This window comes from Chlorocebus sabaeus, chromosome 25, assembly GCF_047675955.1.
Source record: "Chlorocebus sabaeus isolate Y175 chromosome 25, mChlSab1.0.hap1, whole genome shotgun sequence".
Classification (NCBI taxonomy): Eukaryota; Metazoa; Chordata; class Mammalia; order Primates; family Cercopithecidae; genus Chlorocebus; species Chlorocebus sabaeus.
Window position 1 is genome coordinate 33,140,585 of NC_132928.1, and position 23,031 is coordinate 33,163,615.

Here is a 23,031-nt window from a genome sequence, read left to right on the forward strand (position 1 = left end):
GTTAAGTCCAGTGTGTTACAGAGAAAACAGGATAAATAGGAGTTATGTGACAGTAGAAGGATAGGTTGCTGTTAATTATCTTCTTTTTCCTTTCATAAATATAGTCCAATCTGTGAATCTCTTTGGTCCCTTCAACAAAGTGTTCAATAATTTTTTTAGAATGGGTAAACCAAGTAATTGGTAGTCATTTATGGTCTCTAAATAAGGCATGTTTTGGTAGCAGAATTTAAAACTACTTCTTCCTTCAACATAGATTTTTTTTTTTTTTTTGAGGCAGGGTTCTCACTCTGTTGCTCAAGCTGGAGTGCAGTGGCATGATTGCCTCTACCTCCTAGGCAGTATAGATCCACTTGCCTCACCTTCCTGAGTGGCTTGGGACTGCAGGTGTGCACCACCACACCTGACTAATATTTGTATTTGTTTTTTTTTTTTTAAGAGATGGGATTTTGCTATGTTGCTTAGGCTGGTCTGGAACTCCTGGGCTCAAGTGATCTGGCTGCCTCCTCAGCCTCCCAAAGTGCTGGGATTATAGGCATGAGCCAATATGCCTGACTAAGTTAGATTTTTTAAAGAAAAGTACTATACAGACACACAGAAATGGATATTATATTGCACCAGCAATTGTATCCACTGCTGATATTATTCTTTGATACTTATACTTCTGAAATAGTAATATTAATAGCAAATCCATATATAACTTTCTTGTATTTATGTATATTTATAGAGAGATATATATATGCTTATATGTGTATATATTATTTAAAAATACACAATACAGCATTATACAAGCACTTTATAATTCTTGAAATTAGACATTCTAAAATAAACACAACTAAATCAATAACAACTAAAATAGTTTTAACTTTCATTGAGACTGTAGGTTTTGAAAACCAGGCTACGTTAAAGTGAAATTAGCTAGAACTATTAAAGTACATGTTGAGTTTAGCAGATAATGAATTAGCATCCATGACATGAACTTATTTTGTCTTCTGTCATACATAAGTGCAGGTCTGTGCTTAAATCATCATTCCATTCATGTTTATAGCTAGTTGGCAAAACAAACATGGTAATCACCCAAAACTAAAGTTCTTATTCTTTTGTCGTCATAAATACCCTCTAATTCTTTATCAACTGCTTTCAAAATAAAGTTCTATTTATGCACACACATTCATTAAATCAAAAGGAAACAAAAACAAACTCCAGCACAATTTCCAAACCTCCACACATAAAAATTCATCATACCTAGAATCTTTTTGTTAAATCTCCAATTCTTTTTTCCATAATCGCATTACAAAAAGCAACAATTTTGAAAGTTTAACACCACACTGGCTTATTTCTGGAAAAGAACAAAGAATTTAGTCCAGGACTCCTGAATACCAGATACTGTTGATTCTGCTTATCTTGCCCTGAAAATGGTAAATCTAAATATTGTTGGGTTTATATGCAGAAATACAAAATAAGACTGCCATAGCATTACTACACTATTTTAAATTCACCCAAAGAAGACAAATTGCCAAACCTTGTATTAAATATTTTAAAATACAGGTATCCTTAATACTTAAGAATAAAAAGTATTTACAAGATGTTCCTTGGCCTAATCTGGGCTTGCAACAAATAAACTGCTATAACTAATTTAATTTTTAAAGTGCTCTTTAGGGTTGCACAGATAGTAGTTCCAAGGTTCCATGTTTCTTTATGAAAAAAATAAAAGTGTGGTGCATTTTAGAAAATCGCATATTTTCCTGCATTATTATTGGTTAAAAATGATGTGTCCATGCTAAATGTAGACTAATTGGATTGAGATTTCTTTATATTTTATTGAATTCTATCAATAAGAAGAGGAACATAGAGAGGACTGGCCACTGAGAGCAGATACAGCTACTACTCAGAAACTAAAGAAGTTACTTTTTGGAAGAAGAGTAATGCTTTTTATCTCCTTCATGAAAATAAGATTAAACGAAAATGTATTTAATATAATTTTGAAAGGCATTGTGCTTGCCTTTCAATTTTATTTTTTAGTTTTCTTCCATAGTGGCATTGTATGAATGCGTGCTTTTTTTCACCATAGTAGCATTTATCCTTAGGTTTTTGTGATTTAGGCTTATTGGGACTCTTTCTTGGCCAATGAAACTTGTAGATCCTTTCTATATTTATGTTTCGTTAGCTATTTTTAAGAAAGATAATTTATGGATGTATCTTGTAGTTCAGAAGACAACCTGAAATCTTTGAATGAAACTCAATGCATATAACTGAAAAGAGATGCATTTATTTTTAGCAATAAATACGTTGCCTCACTGTACAATATTAGACCATGAACATTAGTCCTCTGTGGGAAGTTCATTCATGTGTCACAAACTTACACAAACACACACATATATGCATACATGTGGTGTGAAGCAACAATCCATGGCTGACATAATGTACCAACAGTTTTTATTTAGGAGATTCAGACTGTTGAGCACTGTGCTAGGAGCAGAGCATGCAATCCTGAAATATACTTGTCCTGACGTTGACCTCACAGAGTTTAAAATGTTGTAATATATTAAGTATATAAATACAAACTGAAAAAAAATAACGTGAAAGAAATTGATGGAGGATCAAGAAGCCTAATGTGGGGGGAGATCCTGCCTAGAGGGCATATGATGAAGGGGCAAGGAAAACCTCTAAAAACTCAGATTTCGGTTGCGAGCTGAAAGGCAGGTATGAGTTAACTTGGCAAAGTGAAGTTGGAAAGAAAGATAAAGCTTTTCCAAGCCTCTTGAAGAGTTATATGCAAAAGTATACATAAGTCATGTTCTAAGCAGTGAATATACTTTATATATTATATCTGTGGAAGGAATGATCTTTAAAATAAGGTTGGAGATGTCAACAAGAGACAAATGAAATAGTGTCTTGTATGATATAATCACATTTTTGTCTTTGTTGTGTAAGTGTCTGAATAGTTTTGAAAAGAAGGCCTGTTCTGGGGTGAAGGTGCAGGAGATAGGTAATAGTACAGTAGGTGAATTGGAATGGGGCAAGAATGAAGAGATGGTGGTTAATTAGGCTTAACAAGTCAAAAAGTGAGAACTGAGCTGAAATAAAAACTAGAAAATCTCAAGATCTATTTACAAGTTAGCAGGTCTTATTGATAAATTATAGTATAACTATAGTATAGTGTGAAAGGAAAATTTAAAAAGTTTCTCCAGGATTTTTGGTTTGTGCTACTGGGAGATAAGTCAGGGAGCAAGTCATAAGTTTTGCTTTAGACATACTATGTGTAAAATGCTTTTGAGGCATTGATGTGAAGCAGTGGATTAAGCAGTTGATCTGAGTCAGAATCTCAAGAGATAAAATACTGATTCGGGCTATTGATACAATACTGGAAGTCATTACTTATTTCTGCTTATTACTGATTATAAGTTGAAGCTGAAACATGGATGAAATTACTTAACATGGGCATATAAACAAGAACTCTTGAATCCTTTCCTCCAGAAAATTTCAGTTGGCTCTGCAATTACAAGTTTGATCATTTCTACGTGATTACTTGAAGTATAAAGGTTTTAAACAATGCCATTCTTTCAAATGAGATCATTTGGATCCAATGGAAAGAAATGCAAATATTTAAGCTCCAAAAATAAAATAACTATATCAAAGAAGGGGAAGAGTATGTATGAAATAGCTGGGAGTATCATTTACTCATTCATGATATTAATTGAGCCCCCACAAGCATTTTAAAAAAATAGTTCACTGAAATGTTACAGATGCTTGCCAAGGGGATTAGTATTGAAGGTATGGAGGTGTAATATTACAGCTAGGGGGACAGATGTGGGCAGAGGTATACAAGCACAAAGTAGCCTAGCTTGTTCAGCGATGGATATAAAATTCAGCATGGATGAATCTTTGGTTGAGTTCAGGATAGGGACAGAAACATCAAAAGTACAAGCCAAGCTAGTAGCCAAAGTTTAAATTGTGAAATTTCATGCAATACAGTGATGAGTTTGGATTTTATTATGTGAGCAATGGGAATTTGGCATTGTAGAAAGATTCCTCTGGCTTTAATGTGGAAGAAAAATCTGAAACAAACTCAACCTAGACAGATAATTAAATAAGAATCATAAAAGTCTAATGTGTTATAAATGGAAATGAAGAGAAGAGAGCCATGAGAGATAAAGGGCTTTTATTTATATGAACTAAATTATACAGTGTGCCACAGTTCATACTAATTTTGCTGGGCATTAACAGAAATATCCTTCTATATCACTAGTAGAAACTGTTCCCATAACCCTCCTTTCTTGCTACTCAATCTCTTCTTTTGCACAATCATTGACACTAAAGAAAAATGTAAAATGAAAAGTGAAAATACAATAAAGGAAGAGTAAGGCAAAGGATAACATTCTGGAAATGATGCCGTGTAAAAACTGATGAAAGAAATGATATTATTACCTATACAATTAAAAAAAGAAAACATGGCATAACTATGACTAGTTATAACTCTTTTGTTAAATAGTCCTGATTCAGTGGTAGTAGGAAAAGACCAGTCTTTCTACACTTCTTCAAAACCATGCATCCTCTGTCTGATCATGCTAATCAGATGACATCTCAGAGAGGTGCCATAGCTTTTCTGGTCTTTTCATTCATACAGCAAATCTCAGTTTAGTATTTAAGAAATTAGGATCGATATATGCAAAAATTTAAAATTCTCCTCTAAGAAAGCTTCTCCCGGTCCTCAATTCAGACCTACATGGAACAGGGAATTATCATGGGAGGCCTATCTGCTGTTTCTACTTCCTCTCTTATTTAATGCCCTTTAAGGCTAAGGAAGAACAGGGAATGAAGTGCAGTCAGTTTCTGGGTTGAAGTTGCCTGACTGGCACAGTTATTGTCTGATGTTTGGTTGTTCCGCATGTCAGACACAAGCTCTGGCTCTTTCTCCCATGTAAAGCTTCTGTGGCCTATCTGGGGCCTTTGAATTTCCTGGAGGCCTCAGTGTGTCAGGCTAGCCACTAGGGCTCTGACACAGACCTTGGACTTCTCAGGTCCACCATCTGTTGAAGTCCCATTTCACCTTCAGCTACACAGTCTTACTGAGTGTAAACCATTTTTAAATAACCGTAGGTTCCATTCTTTAGGGTCTATATCTGGTTCCCAGAAAATAGGCACTTTTGCCTTAAAATTGGAGAGATTGTGTCCTGCTCTTACCCAGTCATCTTTTTCTTTGATTTCTTCATTTTAAAAAGTTCTGGGCAGTAGCCAAATACAGTCTCCATGTTGGAGCCAAGCTAACTGGTTTGGTTCCCTACAGCCCTTTTCACTTAACTTGAGGTGATAAGATGCACCACAGCACCTGTAGTATCTCTATAAGGAGGCATTCTCACTGCTTCCCTTTCTTCTAACTTCCCACTCCTTTACTGTTTTTATGTAGCCTGGATGCGAGTGATAAACTATGCTCACAAAACCTATTACTTAATTTCTTAGTACATAGAAACAATAGCTGCTCTAGACCTTTGCTTTGGGATGTGCAAGTGTGTTCCATCAATGTAGTTTTAAGCCTTTGGGGCCTTAAGGAAAATTAATAAAAAGAGTCCCAATTTTATAGTCAGTGTTATAATTGATAATTGGAGATTACAGGGATAGCAGATTTCAAATTGCCTTTCTAATACACAGATCTCTTCATAGAAGAATAAACTGCTTAAAAGGAAAGTCTGTGTTCATTATCATAAGACACCAATCAAGGAAGTTTCAGTGGTGACCTATTAATGTTAGGGTCAGCTTCACGGACATGTATTTTGTGCATAATATCAGGATCAGCACAGGCTTCCACAACCAGAAGGTCTTCATGATTAGTTGAATGTTCTAATGTTACCTTCCTGAAATTATTAATTTCTTATTAGGAGGCCTTATATTTTTCATTGTGCACTGGGTCCTGCAAATTATGTACTCAGTCCTGATTAATATGTTTGTATTATGAGGGTAGGGAGATTAGTCTAGATGATTGAAAAAGACCTTCCTTTAAATTGTATTAATGTGAACGCAATTTTAATACCAATGATTGTTAACAAGGGTATGTTTCACAAACTAATATACTTGATGGTTAGTGAATATCATTATTATAGTAAGTAAAACTTCAGATTGTCACCTTTTAATTGACTCTGTAGGTTTTTTTAGTGTGTTTTATTTTTACTAGTACGTTTTCTTCCATGACATATTACTTGATAAAAAATGTTATGTGCAATATTCATGGTTTCTACAAACATTTGTTTTACTTCTTAAACTTACACAATTGAGAGAGCACAATTACACTAAGAAAAATAATCTCGGCCGGGCGCGGTGGCTCACGCCTGTAATCCCAGCACTTTGGGAGGCTGAGATGGGCGGATCACGAGGTCAGGAGATCGAGACCATCCTGACTAACACCTAACACGGTGAAACCCCGTCTCTACTAAAAATACAAAAATTAGCTGGGCGCGGTGGCGGGCGCCTGTAGTCCCAGCCACACGGGAGGCTGAGGCAAGGGAATGACGTGAACCCGGGAGGCGGAGCTTGCAGTGAGTGGAGATCGCGCCACACCACCGCACTCCAGCCTGGGAGATAGAGCGAGACTCCGTCTCAAAAAAAAAAAAAAAAAAAAAAGAAAAATAATCTCTAAAAGTCATTGCTACATCTCTATACAATATTCAGTATTTTGTTAATGGAAGCATCCTTATTGCTGGAGAAATTCTAAGTGCTGTCTTTTTCCCCCTTTAATAAGATGCAGTATAATTGACTTTCATTTTTATTCATTCTTTCTTGGAAGGGAAACATCTGGGAACAGATTTTACGAATACCCTTCATCTTGGAAATAATTAATGCGGTTCCCTTCATTATCTCAGTAAGTCCTGAAAGAACCTTAAAAAACACTTTTGTAATTAGACTTAAGTAAAATCTTTAAATCTAGATACTGTTAAATAATATGGTAGCTAAGATAAATGGATTTAGACTTTGGTTAGAATCATGATACTAAGCAACAAGATAAAATTGACTGGATAACTGCATTGTGTAACTAAATGGAAACTAATGATTTAGTACAATAGCAAAGTAAAATATTTTAAAGAGCTATATGCTCTGGGTATGCCATTTGACAAATGTCATTATTGTTAGAAATTACTTATCCACTTATTGTTTATATTGTGGATTTTTTTTTAAATAGGCCAATTGGAAACATATTTACAAAAGTTTCTAATATGTTGAAAATATTTATCTGTGGTTTAACCACTAGATTTATTAAGTCTGATTCTCTTTTTAGTGAGGAGATTGCCAAAAGTCAGACACCCAACATTTTGCTTCTTTTCAAAGTGCTGTGTGTTATCAGTTCCATGATGATCCTATTCAACTACAGTCCCGTAAATATGTAACTCAACACTTTCCTGTTGCAAAATTATATTTTAATCGCAATTTAATAAAGTTGTAATAATGTCTGTTGGGATTATACTTTGTAACACTTTATTTGACTTTTATTTGGAAGATTTTGAAAATAAGTAGATATTACCTGGAGCTGTTGCTCTCTTCTGATAATTATTTTAATTTGAGTGATTTATCTAGAGAAGCAACTGGAACTAGATTAAATGACAGGTTAACTAAATATAATTCTAATTGAACATAGCTCCCCAATGTCACTTAAAGTGGTTTAACATAAAGAGAATAAGAGGTAATATTGTAAAAAGAGAGAGTACCTTCCCTCTTTGTTCTTACTTAATACCTCAAGTTACAGAGAAAAGAAAGCCAATGTCTATTACAAACCACCACACTAAAAGATTTAATGACAGAATTAGCATAGATATCTGCCATCTGGTGAGAGCTTATTATTTTCTTTTTGCTTCTGCAATAATTTCCCTAAGAAAGATTTAGACAATGAATGAAAGAACATATCAATTTCTTGCATTTTATTAATAGTGAGTTTACATTATTTGTCATGTTTTAAATTATTACACTTTCTTTAATAACTTTTTTTCTATTTCTTTTCAGTCTGCTGGGTATGATTTATCGCTTTGAGATAAAAGTCTAGTTTCGGTTTGTTTTCCAGATATTCTGGCCTTCCTTAAGGAATCTATTTGTCCCAGTCTTTCTGAACTGTTGGCTTGCCAAACATGCCTTGGAAAATATGATTGTAAGTATAGAAGTGAAGTGCAAATATGAAAAGATTTTTAAACCATTTCTTATTTTCAATGTTTAGACTAAACAGAAAGAGATAATTTAGGATCTAGTCTTGAACTTTCTTATTCTGCATTCTCCCATAACGTATAACTCATACTGTTGGAATTAATTAAGCTGTAACTAAATTTTCAAGTGTTTCATTTTTAAACATATTTTAAATTAATTTAGGGTCATAGTCAGTTGTTTCATTTAAATGTTTTTTTTAAATGAGTCATTTTGGTAAAATACTGTTAAATAATTAAAGAGATACATAGTATAAATTTGTAGGTTAACAGACCTTAAATGAACAGTCTGCTGTATCTTAATCAGAAGGAAAACTTGTAAAATGTCCATATTGCCAAGTTACTACCTTTGTAAGGTCCTATGACTGGTAAACAAAAATGGTTCAGAATTTCTCAATATCACTAAAAACCTTATTGGTTTTTGTACTGGTTCAGCCACTTAGCCAATCTTCAGAGTACAAATATCCTTCCCTCCCAAGGCAGTTTTTTGATGCATAATGGGACTCCTGGCTTTTGAGGGCTCATTTAAGTGATTTTGTCAAACTGCTCTTAATTGTAGGTAGTCTCATATTCAGTGAACATCTGTGGGGCTTCCTAAGGTTCTATGTGGGAGCTAGAAGTCCCTCATTTAGAGTCATCCTTCTGGATTTGCTTGAGTGGGGTTGTGAGTGGGACATTAGGGGAAAAGGAAGCAAGAGGTAGAATAAAAGATGGAGAACTCAGAGCTGTGCCATGGTTGCATTTTGCCCAAGGCTGAATCTGCTTGGCGGCATGGTTTATAACTATGACCAAAACATTTTTACCACAGGCTTTAGTACTTCAAAGCTAGCTGTAAGGCGTTGCCATTGAATCATTCATACCACAAATTTTAATACATATTCACTATGTGCTGAACAATGTGATAGGCAAATGATCTGACTTCTTTGCTGTTCTCTTTATCTGCAAAGAAAAGCACCTACAAGTTTTGTGATAATCAAATGAAATTATATATACGTATATATACACAAAATATATGCACATACATATGCATAATATGTGTGTATAGTATTTTATCTGGCACAACAAAGTAAGGGCTCAATATTATTAATTTTACTGCATTGAAAATTACACTGGTTTGGAGGCAAACTTATTTTCCATTTAAATGGGTTTTAAACAGACATTATGACTACAGTTTTGGCCAAAGGAATATTTGGATAACATTTTAGTATTCACAACTGGATGAATGTTTTTAAACATTTATATCGAGTAACCACTGGAGTCTTATGAAAGTACATGGCCAAAGGGTGGGAGAGTGTGGCCTGTGAAATGATTTGCAGAAATATTGGGCTGTCATAATTGCCCCGATGAAATACTGTTTGACTAAATATAGATTGCCTAAATTGCTAATGAATAAAAATACATCAGAAAAAAGTAAACTTATTTATTAATATCTGTGTTATTAGTTGTTGGAAAAAATAACTCAAACAAGACAGGATACATTAGACAAATATTGACAGTAAAAAAGTCTGTTTTGCATTATTAATTTAAGATTCATTTTCCATTTTATTTCCGTATCTCTTCTTGCCGGATGCTAAACTTGTATTTACTTTTCTGTTCATTAATACCTCTGCCATTAGAAACTAAATGGTGAGAGATGAAATCCAAATCAGTCAACTTAGTTATTTGTCTTCAAAACAGTTCTGTTTAAATAAGTGGTAGACACATTAGTGGTAGACAAATAATGACTCATTGAGATATTTTTATTGGTGAAGTTAGTTATCTCATGCTGTACTGATTTAAGCCTTAGCGTTTATTATTTAAAAATGGAGATAAAAATGATACAAATTACAAAAATCCAACAATCTACTGCATAGACTAAACACTAGTAATAATTTATATCCTTCAAATATTTTCTATGCAAAAATATGCTCACATATCATACATGGAATAATAATGTATGTTTGTATAATTGGAATTTTTTGTCATATACTGGTATGTAGTGGACTAGTTCTTATGTTATTAAAATTTCTCCTTCAAATCAGTTTTAATGGATTTGGCTAAATTTACGTAGCTATCAATTTATGTAACAATTTTTGTATTACATACTTAAGTTATTTTAGCATTTATGAACATTCATTATTTTGTTTACTAAGTATTATAATTTTGTAATAAAGATGAACGTAAATATTGGTGCCCATCTCTTATGACTTTCATGTGGTTAAGTTTTCGAAATTATATTTTTGAGTAAATACTTAATGATTTAATGCTTGAAATAGATAGGATGTATTTCTGAGTTTTGACTTATATTACCAAATTGCCTTCTAGAAATTTATAACAAAGTACCTGAGGGGTAGTGCATGTGAGTGTTCACTTTTGTACGTTAAACAACACTAAAAATTATTTTTTACTGTTTGCTATTGGAAAGATAAAATATAGTATATCTTGAATTGACATTTATCATAATGCTAAAGAATTTAAACTTAGAAAAAATTTGTTTATTGTCTTTTTCATTTTTTTTTTCTTTTCAAGATAAACTATCTGGTCTAATTGATGTTAATTTTTCTGATAATGAGCTTTGTTTGTAGTTTCACTCATTTATTCACTCTTCCTTAATTAAACATACTATTTTCTGATCTTTTGAAATTAGGATTTTCCGTGAGAGGTCATGCTTAATATGTAGGGGTTTTGGGGGAGTAAGTGCAACACCTGTTCAGACGTCTGTAATGCAAGTAAACTGAAATTCAGTGCTTTGGTAGTCTTTCCATACCAGTATCTTTGTACTATACAAGCTTGAGTAAGTTACATTTAGATCTAAGCAAAAATGGAAATATGCTAATATTTCTGTTTGAAATATATGCATTGATTATGTATATATGTTTATGTACAGGAGAGTTGACATGAAATGTATTCTAATAAATGTAATGAAACTCATGCATATTCAGTATTTATCAAAATTTACTTTTTTTCTGTATTATTTTAGAATGATCTACACAGAGCAATTCAGCGAACACAGTCTGCAATGTTTAATCAAGTTTTGATTTTAATATCTACATTACTATGCCTTATCTTCACCTGGTAAGATTGTACATATCAGAATTTGTGTTATGTTTCATTTACTTATAGTTTCTAAAGGAAACCATATTATAAACTACTTTCATTAATAGCTATCAATAAATAAATACATATTCACCAAAAAATGTAACAGATCGCCTACAGAAGTAAAAGCAACACTCTTTGTTCAGTCTTACCAAATAAGAAAGCACATACATCATTACTATTGATACTCTGCAACTGATACATACTGCAGCTCTGACATTTTACCAACTGCTGTAAACAGCCAAACTATGAGAATTTATGTTGCATGCCATAGTTGTCAAACAAGAATTTTTCCTTCAAACTACTGAAATAGAAGTGCCCTCATCTTTCTACATTCTTCAAAGCAGAAACACTGTTGGAAAAACTGTCCTAACCAATCACTGCTTCTGCCTCTGCCTTCTCTGCATGATTTTTAGTGTGCATTCAGGCACACTAAAATCTGCCAGGGCAGATTTATGGCCAGTGCAAGGCAAGACCTGGCATTTCATTATAAAAACATATAAAATATGCTTTATTATAAAACCAATAATTTCCCTTTCTGGAAGTTCACACTCTGACAATTACAGAGTAATCCAATGTGAAATGTGACACTGGACATATGGATTCATGCAGATCCTTAATGAGAGAAAAAATGTGAACATCAAAAAATGAGGTAGAATATTATGTTTGTGTTGCAGGAATCTTAGATATGTGTAATTGTGCTGTGACCTGGATCTGACCCTACTGAGAAAGAAGAAAAGCTAATTAGGAAGTACTAAAAAAGGAAAAATGCACACATACACTAGTACAACTGAGCTAGGTATAAATATAGCTATACATGTACGCATGTAAATATAGATATATAGTTATGATAAGTTTTTGTATCAATAGTATGTGGTTAGTAACTCTATGAAATGGTTTTCAAATATGTTTTATTGCATACTTTTATCATTTAAAAACAGTAGACCTGTTTTAGCATACTTAATGCCTTTAAATATAAAATAGCCTCTAAAATGGATATAGCCATCATATCACCTAGTGTCTTTTTACCTTTCACAAACTGTTTTATGATTCACCTAGTAATTACCTAACTGCATTAATATGAAACATTAATTGCAATTATTTCCCTTCTAAAGTCACTAAAAATTCTGAATTTCAATGTAATAACATTATTTGGGCAACTTAGGAGTTTTCTCATCTAACTTAAGGGAAGGTACTTACAAATTTCAAAACAATTATGTTTGTATGGTATGCATATGCTAATTTTTCGATTGTTGGAAAATTAAAAATACTAAAATTAATGATTACCAAATATAATGTGGGAGTCTCCTAAAGTAAATTTAGACAAAGGATCATTGATATGTTAATGTGATAAAAAGGAAACTTTTTTTACATGATGACATTTAGCAGTACTTTTGTTCTGGAGGCATCTTCATCACAATTAATCTTCATCTGCAGTAGGCTTTCTATGTGCTCCTACTTTCTGCCTAGTGCTTCTATTTTTCAGGTAGTCTAGGTGATACTTAGACATATTTCACCATTTTCGTATGCCAAAGAATGCAGCAGTGCTAGAGAAAAGGTTATTCATTATTTATATAAAATTTCCACTATATAATGTATTCATTATTGAAATTATTTCCATTTCATTGTTTTATTTGGTATAATAGTTGTTTTGTGTATGTCTTGTGTGTGTGTGTTTTAGTTTTAAATAATTAAGTAGTGGTTTTGAGATATTATCTAATATTACAACTGTCACCAGTATGTGTATATGTCTCTTAATTTGCAATGATTATATAACATTAACTATATACAATTTTATTGCTTTGAATCACATGTATTGTAATATGTTCTTAAATTATAATAACTCAAATGGATAAACTGAGGTTTGATTTCTTTGTGTATTCTCTGCATTATAAGCAAACGTCTTCATAACTTATGATCATCATCATAAGATTGAATACGTTTTGTTCAAGTTCAACATCAAAGGTATAATTACCAAGAAACATAAAAACAATGTTATATATTAGTTATATCTTGGTCATAGTATATCATGTAGGCTGTTTTAACAATGTGTCACACCACACACAACGTAAAATAGAAATATCCATAAAAATACAGCAACTTAAACAAACAGAAATGTCTAGGCAGTCTGTCTAAGACTGTTTCCCCAGCTTGATACTGCTGGGGAATAATTTTCCTTATGTCTTGTTTCTCCCATTTTCAAAACGTGGTTTCTATCTATGGCTCAAGATGGCTGCCCTGTTCTTGCAAGTACATCCTAAGTCCAGCCTGTAGTTATGAAAATAAGACACAACTTGTACTTTAGGCTACAATTTGTTTATATATCCACACATGGCTGAAAGGGGGCCTGCGAAGGGTTATCCTAGCTTAGAGCCCTTGAACAACTTTTTACATATCATTAAATGAGGATACTAATCACTCATTTTAGTACTTTTAAGGACTAAAAGTCTTAAAAGAGTACTTTTAAGGTTGTTTTGAAGTGAGGATTAAATTAGATATAAAGTGTTAAGCCTACGGCATGGCATATAATGTGAATACTTCAAAAGTTTTAGTTTTTTTCCATTTCAAATGCCTTCTTTATAAAAGATGATTAAATTCTCATGTGAATCCACAAAAACTAAATTGCTTAAAAATATCTAAACATAATATGTATCCTTTTAATAAAACTATAAGAGGGAACCACTATGCCTAAAATATATTAACAGGAAATATAAGAAAACATCTTTCGCCACTGTATTCAAGTTTTTAGTATTTCCTACCTATTTCTAATACTTGAGTCTCTCATTATCTCCACTAGGTTAAAGATAATGGTAGCATTGCTCTCTTGGTACATTTAATGCTTTCAATGACACACAGCATTGCGACATGTCCACGGCTCCAGTTTTACTTCATTTAGAGTACTTTTAAATTTTGATCTTAGTGTAACATGACAGGTAAAAACCAGGGGCATGGTAAATAGGGGAATAATTTTAGGCCACAGAAAGGGGAGTAACTGTTCTGTAAAGATAAAAGTAAACTATTTTTGGACTATTTAGAAATTTTTCTCATGTAAATAGATTCCATCATTTATTTTACCACTTTCTGAATATTGAAACACAGGACATGTCAGAAACTAACATTGCCAAATCAGAACTTTTAATATGTGCCTTGTAATTTGAGCCTGAAATATTTGGATAAATTGGCTATATTGTTCAGGAATCTCACAGTCTTAAAATTACCTGTTTTGGAAAGCTGTTACATGGTTTTTTAAAAAAAAATCTTCCCTTCACCATTGCAAAGAACTGTCATTACGCATCTGTCTACAAGAGGCACATGTTTAGTGCCAAACTGAAATAAAAATTAAGCTGCTGTGCTGACCCACTCTCTTTGGAAAATGTGCTCAGAATTGTTTTTTTCTGTCATTGTAATGGAATTGGACTAATCTGTCCACATATTGGCAGTGTATCCCTCATCATCAATAATACACACTTCCAAGACAGCTGGGAATTGTGATTCATTCTGTGTCTCTAAAACAAAGCAGAGTAAACTGGAACATCCGGGAATTAAATGCATGACTTTAGCTTAATTATCAACATATTGTAACCAATAATAAGCACTATCATTTATAATGAATTTGGTGTTTCTAATTTTACACTGATAGATTTATTTTGCAACTACTTTACTTCAAACTTTAATATTTTAAAATTTACATGTGTTTATATATTTTCATATTATTTCATGGGATTCTAACATAAGGAACTATATTATGTAAATTGATTTCCTGTTTTAGTTCAATGTTAAAATTTCCTGTTTTAGTTTAATGTCATAATAATAATTGAATCAATTCACCTTCTCAGTCTTATTTCAAGACAAACTAAACTAATTTATTGTTTAAAACTATGATCATGTTAAACATGATTAACATGCTTAATTCAAAAGTACTTAGAATTTTCCTATGCATTGATTAAAACCTATTTAAACACTGGATGTTTAAGTTCTTGAACTCTATTTACTGGTTGAAGTCTAAAGGCAAGTAGCTACTTGGGAAGTGGACAGTGAGAAGATAAGTGCTGTAGTTTGGATGAAGAATTACGACATGGTCTAATGGTGTTAATTGCCACTGTCATGATATTAGATTCCTAGTTTTTTTTTTTTTTTTTTTTTTTTTCCACATTAGTTTTTCTTACGTTATAAGGAATTACTGAAAGTGCTTTTGTCTGAAGATCTGGCAATTGACTAACAACTTTCTTCCTTATTTTTCCTGCTATGGTTTAAATTTTCATAATGGTTATGTATAAGTTTTGAAAACAAACAAAATAAGACAAAATCATAATAAGTGAGAAATGTAAAAGGAAGCAATAAAATTTTATACAAAATGTAAAATATAATTATATGTAACATTCAATATAATCTGCATAATTAATCCTTATTCAAATGAGTCTCATATTAAGTTCTACTTCTCCATTTTCTCCTACTCATCATTGAAATCTCAACTTTTAGATTTTAGCTTCTCTATAACACTTTCTTGTAGTCTGTCTAAATTATGGGATATGGTCAAAGTTTATGCTTCTTCAGCATTCTAAAAACTGTGAAATATATAATGGTTCTTTAATTATCAGTGTTTCTTCTAGACTTTTATAATTCATAAGAGCAAAGACAATTTACCTTTCTTACCATTTTTTGGCCAGTGTCTCTTATGGTAGTTGGAAAATACTAGATGTTTAACCAATATTTGCAGTTGATAGAAAATAACATTCTGGAATAACAATACCCTTATCAAGTGGAAATACTTAAATATATTATAAGTTAAGCATTCCAAACCATATATTTTAAGAACATTGTTTTAAAACTGTTATTTTCAGTTAAGTTTTGTGTGAGATCATAAGAAGGAATTTTTACAGTTATAAGCCAGAGTGTAAGTCTGTGAAAATGACTTCTGGCAAAAAGATATGATGGAGTAGTAAAACTTTTGCAACTTTTTAATTTAGAAAACACCCTTGGATATAATTTTTATAAATTACACACACATACTTTATAATTTTGGCCAATTTTATCTCCATATAACCCCCAAATTTATGCCTTGAACAATTTCCCTTTTTTGCTTTTTTTAGAATTTGTGAGAGCAGAACAATGCAATAAAATTACTGAAACTGTTAGAGAGAAAATGGGCTTGCTGCCTGATGCACAGAGAAGACAATAACTATGGCACTTGATTTTGAGAAAAGAAGGCTTTACTGCAAAATTGGCCATGAAACAGAGAGACAGGTTCAAATCAGTTTCCCTGATTTTGGGCCTGAAGCAAGTTTTAAGGGGTTAGAGGACAACAGAAAGGGTTTAGGAATGTTTACTTGACAGAGTTTGATTAGAGGGCTTCAGATGTGGTCATTTACGGTAAGCCATGTTGAGGCAAAGTGTAGCCCTGCATCTTCCAAGTCAAGGAATCCCTCACTTCTGAAAGTTTTCAGCATTCAAATTCTAATTTTGTCCCAGTCTTTTGGTTCCAGATGTTGTTAGAGGTCAAAGCTTTTTCTAGGGCACATGCCCTGACTATATGACTTACAGTTTTTGGCTCTGTTTTACCTGAAAGATAACTTGACATTTTGTTATATCAACAGAGCAGGCCCAGTTTGAGCTGGTGCCATGGTTACAGAACTAGCAACTGTATGGAGCATAAAAACAAATTGGCTAAATACAGCATTATCATAAGTGCCATCATGTTTTTCTCTTCCCATTATTGTTTAGTATTTTTACCTTTTTTTTTCTGTTTCTTTCTTTGATTTTGTTTTCTTGAAATTTCTATTTTACTTTTGTCTGATCTGAATCCTGATCCTCTCCTGAAAATCTGTTAATCTTCTATTATTTTGAAATAAAGAAAATCCATGTTTATACATTAGGAGGCAGGGTAGGGCATGGTCAGCTTTTATAAATTATTAAATGGCAAAGTATATTGACCCCGAATTTATGGCTAATGACATGATTTACTAATATCTTTTGCATAGACACAAAGATAGTGCTCAGGAGAGTGAGACATTTCTTTTAACAACAGAAAACCTGGTTTTATCATTATCTCAAAAAAAAATTCCCTAGAAAATGTAAAATCCCAACATCTCAATTGATGATATGTTTCATGGGACTCTTAGCTATTAGGTATACAATCTATGGGAAATGGAAATGATTATTTGGGACAATTTAATTGGTATTCACTCAATAAATACCAAAATGCAAGTTGTGGGCTGATTTGAATGCTAATGTTTGAATTACAGGCATGGTTGAAAGTGTTAGATGCTTTCAGCACAGAATGCCATTGCTAATTAAGTTTTTCCAGTAACTGTGCACAGCAATGAGATTCATAGGGAGTATATGGGATATTAAACATTATTTATTCCTGCCATGTGACTATTTTTCTCTGATAACATTTTGTTGTACAAATTGACATTTGCCAGGTGGTAAAAAAAGTTTGCAGTCTCAATATTTCCTTTCATTCAAATTAATGTTTTCCTTATAAACCATGCCAAAGCTTGAAAAATTTGTACTGCCAAATGTATAGTTAACATTTTAGAAGAAGCACATTTTAAGAAGCACAGAATAAATAATTTGCAATTAATATGCCTTTGTAATTATATACAGGGCCTATTTAAGTAAGCGAATTAATTATGACTTATAGGTATTTTGAGAAGGTAACATAAGAGTTTGTATTCAACTTCTTAATTAAATTTTGTTTTAGAATTTTGTAACAACAAAATTATTTTGTATGGGTTTGTGTGAAAGATAACACTTAAGAATGTTTTGTAAAGAAGCAAACTCCACAGTAGATTCTTAACTCAAATCCAACATTCTTCATGAGATTATCTTGAAATATTTTTTAAAACAAATGCATTTTTCTAAAAGAAATAATTAATATTGAAGTCTTAAAAATTGTAATTGATTTAAATTCTTTTATATTTGAAATATGTTCTTACCTAATATAATTTTTGTTTTATGTTATTTTCTGTTTTTTAATATTACTTTTTAATTAAGCAGTCACCCATTCAAGAATGAGAATGTTATACACCTATATATTTATTTTGTATATATTAACAAAATTATATATGACATTGTAGTAGGTAGGTTTGACCCACTTGCAGGTTGGGACTGAGATGAAATGTAAAATTGTAAGTCTCATCCTGGATGTTTTTAGTCTCACGCATTATCTGCACTGGGAGCTTTGCCTTTAAAAACTCAAAAGTTCCTATTCCCAGAACCTTATCTTCTAATTCTGGTTTTTATCACTGCAGAGAGCTAAAATCTATCATTGTGAATGGTGCATTTTGAGGCCATGACTTACCTGGTGGGGGTTCTCTCACCTGTATTCTCAAGCAGCAATTGAGTGCAATCTCTTCTAGGTCAGGGCAGGCTGTTCGCTAAGTTAACTGCTGACTCCTTCTTATGAAAGATAGGTAAGAAGCCTTTACTAAAAATAGATAGCTTAACGATCAATAATAAATGGTCTCCATTCTGGTTTAGTTTGTGCTGAATGTTTTCTGTTTACCAAGTGCATGCTATCTAGATTGTTCTTAATACATTTACCTTATTTTCTTTCACCTCTTATTAACTTCCTTAATTATCCTCTTAATGATAATTGTCGTCACACCAGAGTGACTGCAGGGAGTTGCCTTTTTTTTTTTTTTGGAAGCTTTAAGATGTGATTGCTATTTGGAATAATGGTAACAAACTCTGGAACCATGCAGTCCAGGGCTCATATTATGTCTTTTTCATTAATCAATTCAGTAAGCATAACTTCATATCATTTAACTGCTCTAAGTTCAGTTTACTCTCCATAATATGTAGATAATAATACTGTATAGAATTGTTGTGAAAATACTGAGTTAATACATAAAAAGTAAGTAATAGGGAACACAATTCATTATATGAACCAATAAATTATTGTTATTATTTAATTTTTAGTGTGAGAATAGTGTTTTTTTGTGGGTAGGAGGGCTATGCTTGCATAAAAATGGACTTTACTGTTATTTTCTAAATTGTCTACTTTTTAGTCAGTTTTATCTTCAGACAGCCTTGAGAAAGTACGTAATAATGTGTGTTGAATACATGTGGAATACAAAGTTTGGGAGTAAAAAATTATTTTGTTTGGAAAATAGTTCACTTTTTGATTGGGATATCAGTTGAGAATTAAATTGTTTTTACTGGAAAATACAAAGAATTTCTCTCAGGAAACTTGTATTAAGACCAATCATTGTCATTTTGTGCCTTAACATCCACATGCATACACTAATATGTATTCTTTGGTTTAACTATATCGTGCCTACTCTCTTGAGGACTTTTAGGTAATTTTTCTGGAATATATTTCTGATATGCCTGTGTTATTTATTGATGCCTATTAAACACTTGGTGTATATCAGATTATAATTATGCTTACAGAGATGAACTTTGTTAGTACATAATCTTAAGAATCTTATGATGTTTTGGGAAAATCATGTATGACACTAGTGGTATGAACAAAGCCAAAATGGACTGCAGAGAATGCACAATTTAATCACATCTATTACTTTATTCCCCTACTAATAAATCACCAGAACACACAAGGGGGCATAAATAAGAACTTAAAACTTAGGAATTGTTGAGGGCACTTTGACATCTAAAAACGAGAAGACAAAATCTGGAAGTAGTCAAGAAAGGTATATTTTGTTAATCAGAGAAAGAAGACATATGTAGAAGCAAAATACAATGGTAGCGCAAAAGACAGAATGGAGCAAATAGAATTGTATTGTTTTAATTTTTATACTATACATAAAATGTTAAGTTCTGGAAACAGTCATTACAAATGCAATAAAGTAAAATAAATCAAAGGGACTTTGTCAGTAAACCAATAATGGAGATAAAATGGATCTTTAAACATAATTAATTCAAAGAAAAATTGAGTGTCCTACTTAAAGTGTAGTAGAAAAAAACACGAAGACTTGGCAAAGTGCAAGGAAGACTCCTGGAGGAAGTCTGCTTAACACATCCTTTTCCTCCTCCACTCTGAATACCAGCTTCTACCTGTTCATGCCTCCTGAGACAGGCAAGAAAAGTGCCAAGAAGGAAGCTGTTGGGATATTTTTTGCCATTTGGAAACTGGAGAGCCTGAGACTAGAATAAAGCACTTGAGTGAGGACTGAATGAGTCGGAACCAGAGAATTGTTTAAACTTGGAGATCCAGTGTAGGTGGACATCTGCTGGGGTGAATTTTACCAATCTGCCTGGCCTCCAAAGAGTTAAGGATGAACTAAAGAGCTTAGCTGAAGCCTCTTCATCTACTGAGAGTGGGAAATTTGAGAACAGGGTCAGAAAGGTTTCTTGCTGACGCCTCAGCCAGGGTCTCACAGCCAGTGTACTGCCGGCCCCCAGGAGCAAAGACGTCTCTGCTTTCCTGAGAATTGCCACTACTTGCTCAACAAGCAGATAAAAGACAATAATCATCTAAGAGGGCCAATTACCAAGGAAGGGAAAAACAAACAATAACCTAGATAGGTCTCTAATTAAATAGACTTGCTCATGGAAATAGAACCTATTAGGGAATGGACTTGGAGGATGTATCTGGAACACCTAATCAATACTATAGATATTCATAAGAGAGAAAAAACAAAAGGTAGAAAAATGATAATAAACAAATAGTAGGAAAAATGGTAGGCTGTTTTGTGAAAAGATGTGAGTCTGGAGATTAAAATATTAGAAAAAAACAATCATCTCAGCATATAGTGCTAAAATTATTTCACTCCAATGACAAAGAGAAACTTGTCCAAGCTTCCAGTAGGAAAACAAAAGATTACTGACTGTTTTACTTATAAATTATGTGCTGCTTATTTCCAAAAGGTAGGCAGATTGGCCTTCAAAGATGTCCTTGTTCTGATCCTTGTAATTTGTGAATATGTTACATTAGATGGTAAAAGGGATTTCAAAGATGTAATTAGGGTTACAGACATTAAACTAAGGAAATTATCCTGGGTTATCCAAGTGACCTAGTCTGAAATCATATGAGCTCTTACAAGAAGAAAACTCTGGGGCTTGAGTCAAATAAATGCACTGTAAGGAGAGATGAGGCAGAAGGGAAAGAGAGATGAAGTATGGGAAGGACCCAACCAGCCATTTCCAGCTCTGAATCTGAAGAAGACTACATGCTAGGGAATGTAGGAGTCCACTAGAAGGTGAAATTGACTCCTGGTTAGGAGCCAGGGAGGAAACAGTACTTTATCCAACAATCTCATAGAACTGAACTGCACACAACATGAGTGGTCTTGGAAGCAGATTCTCCCCTGGAGCTTCTAGTAGTGAGCCAGGGCTGGTCAACACCTTGATTCCTGCCTTGGGAAACTCACAGAGAAGAAACCGGCTGAGACCACCTAGACTTCTGGACTCTAGAATTGTGAGAAAATAAATTTGTGTTATTTTAAATGCTGTTTGTGGTACATTTTTTAAGTGCTGTTTGTGATTTTTTTTTCCTGCAGCAATGAAAAACGAGTACAGTTTCAATGGAAAATAATTCAACCCAGTAATTCCATTACTGGGTATATACTCAAGAGAAAATAAATCATTCTACAAAATGGGCACAGATGGGTGCCCATCTGTGGTAGATTGGATAAAGAAAATATGGTACAGATACACCGTGAAATACTACACAGTCATAGAAAAGAATGAAATCATGTCTTTTGCAGCAACACAGATGCAGCTGAAGGCCATAATCCTAAGTGAATTAATGTAGAAACAGAAAACCAAATACTGCATGCTCTCACTTATAAGTGAGAGATAAACACTGGACACATAAGGATGGCAACAATAGGCACTGGGGACTACTAGAGGAGGAAGAAGGGAAGGAGAACAAGGGCTGAAAAACTACCTGTTAGATACTATGCTAATTATCTGGATGATGGGATCATTTGTACCCCAGACCTTAGCATCATGCAATGTACTGATGTGACAAATGTGCACATGTACCCTCAGAATCTAAAATAAAAATTTAAATTACATAAACAATAAAATTAATGCGTTTGCAACAACTGTTGTATCTGCTATACTGGAAATTCCAAGATGGTTAAAAAATAAGTATAGACATCAGAGAGAAAAGACTGAGATCAAGAATCCCATACCCACTTCTCTAGATGTAAGAAAATTATTTCAGGAAATGTAAGGATTAAAAGAGTACACATTCCGTCTGAGAAAAAAATACTCAGGGAAGAATAATAAAAAAATGGAAGGATGACAAAATATGAAATTGGCTGTGCATTATGCAATGCATTTGTTTAATCAACATTTATTGAGAAACTAACACATTTCAGAACTTCTAGAGGGCTAAAGATAGAGAAATGAGCAAGTAGACAAAGATAATTCTTTCAGATAGCTTATATTACATTCGCGATGGGCACAGATGGGAGATAAATAATAAATGTTTATCTTTTCTATGTTGAGTACAGATAAAAACTATAGGGAAAGATAGGGAGGTAAATTTCAGATAGTTTGGTGAAAGAAGGCTCTAAGGAGTAACCTTTGTGGCGACACGTGAATTATCCCCTCATTGGATGTGGCATGATCTAAGATATGACTATAGAAGTTGAGTGACCAAGAAGTAGAGGAAGGAAAGATTGTTTAATGTGAAAATGTTAAAACAACAATCTGAGAAGTCAGACTGTTTCAGAAGCATCCAGTCAAGAAAACAAAAATTGCTGTCTATTGGAAGGGGGAATTGGTGGCAAAATTATGAAAGTACTCAAGGAACACAAATAAGAATGTGAGATTGTTCCACTCCTGAACAGGAGGAATTAAGGTGAAA

General features: G+C 33.0%; 1 protein-coding gene across 7 annotated transcripts in view; it reads left to right on the forward strand.

The window, feature by feature from the left end:
• KCNT2 (potassium sodium-activated channel subfamily T member 2) overlaps nt 1-23,031 on the forward strand; it is a 410,159-nt gene that overhangs the window by 147,914 nt on the left and 239,214 nt on the right. For 4 of the 7 annotated variants that reach the window (XM_007989090.3, XM_007989091.3, XM_007989092.3 and 1 more), the window contains exons 6-8: nt 6,776-6,850; nt 8,042-8,125; nt 11,134-11,228. In XM_007989090.3, coding sequence (XP_007987281.1) covers nt 6,776-6,850; nt 8,042-8,125; nt 11,134-11,228 — 254 coding nt within the window. Of the gene's footprint in view, nt 1-6,775; nt 6,851-8,023; nt 8,126-11,133; nt 11,229-23,031 lie in introns of all 7 variants that reach the window. The other 3 variants (XM_037985779.2, XM_037985780.2, XM_037985781.2) reach the window with 1 other exon arrangement.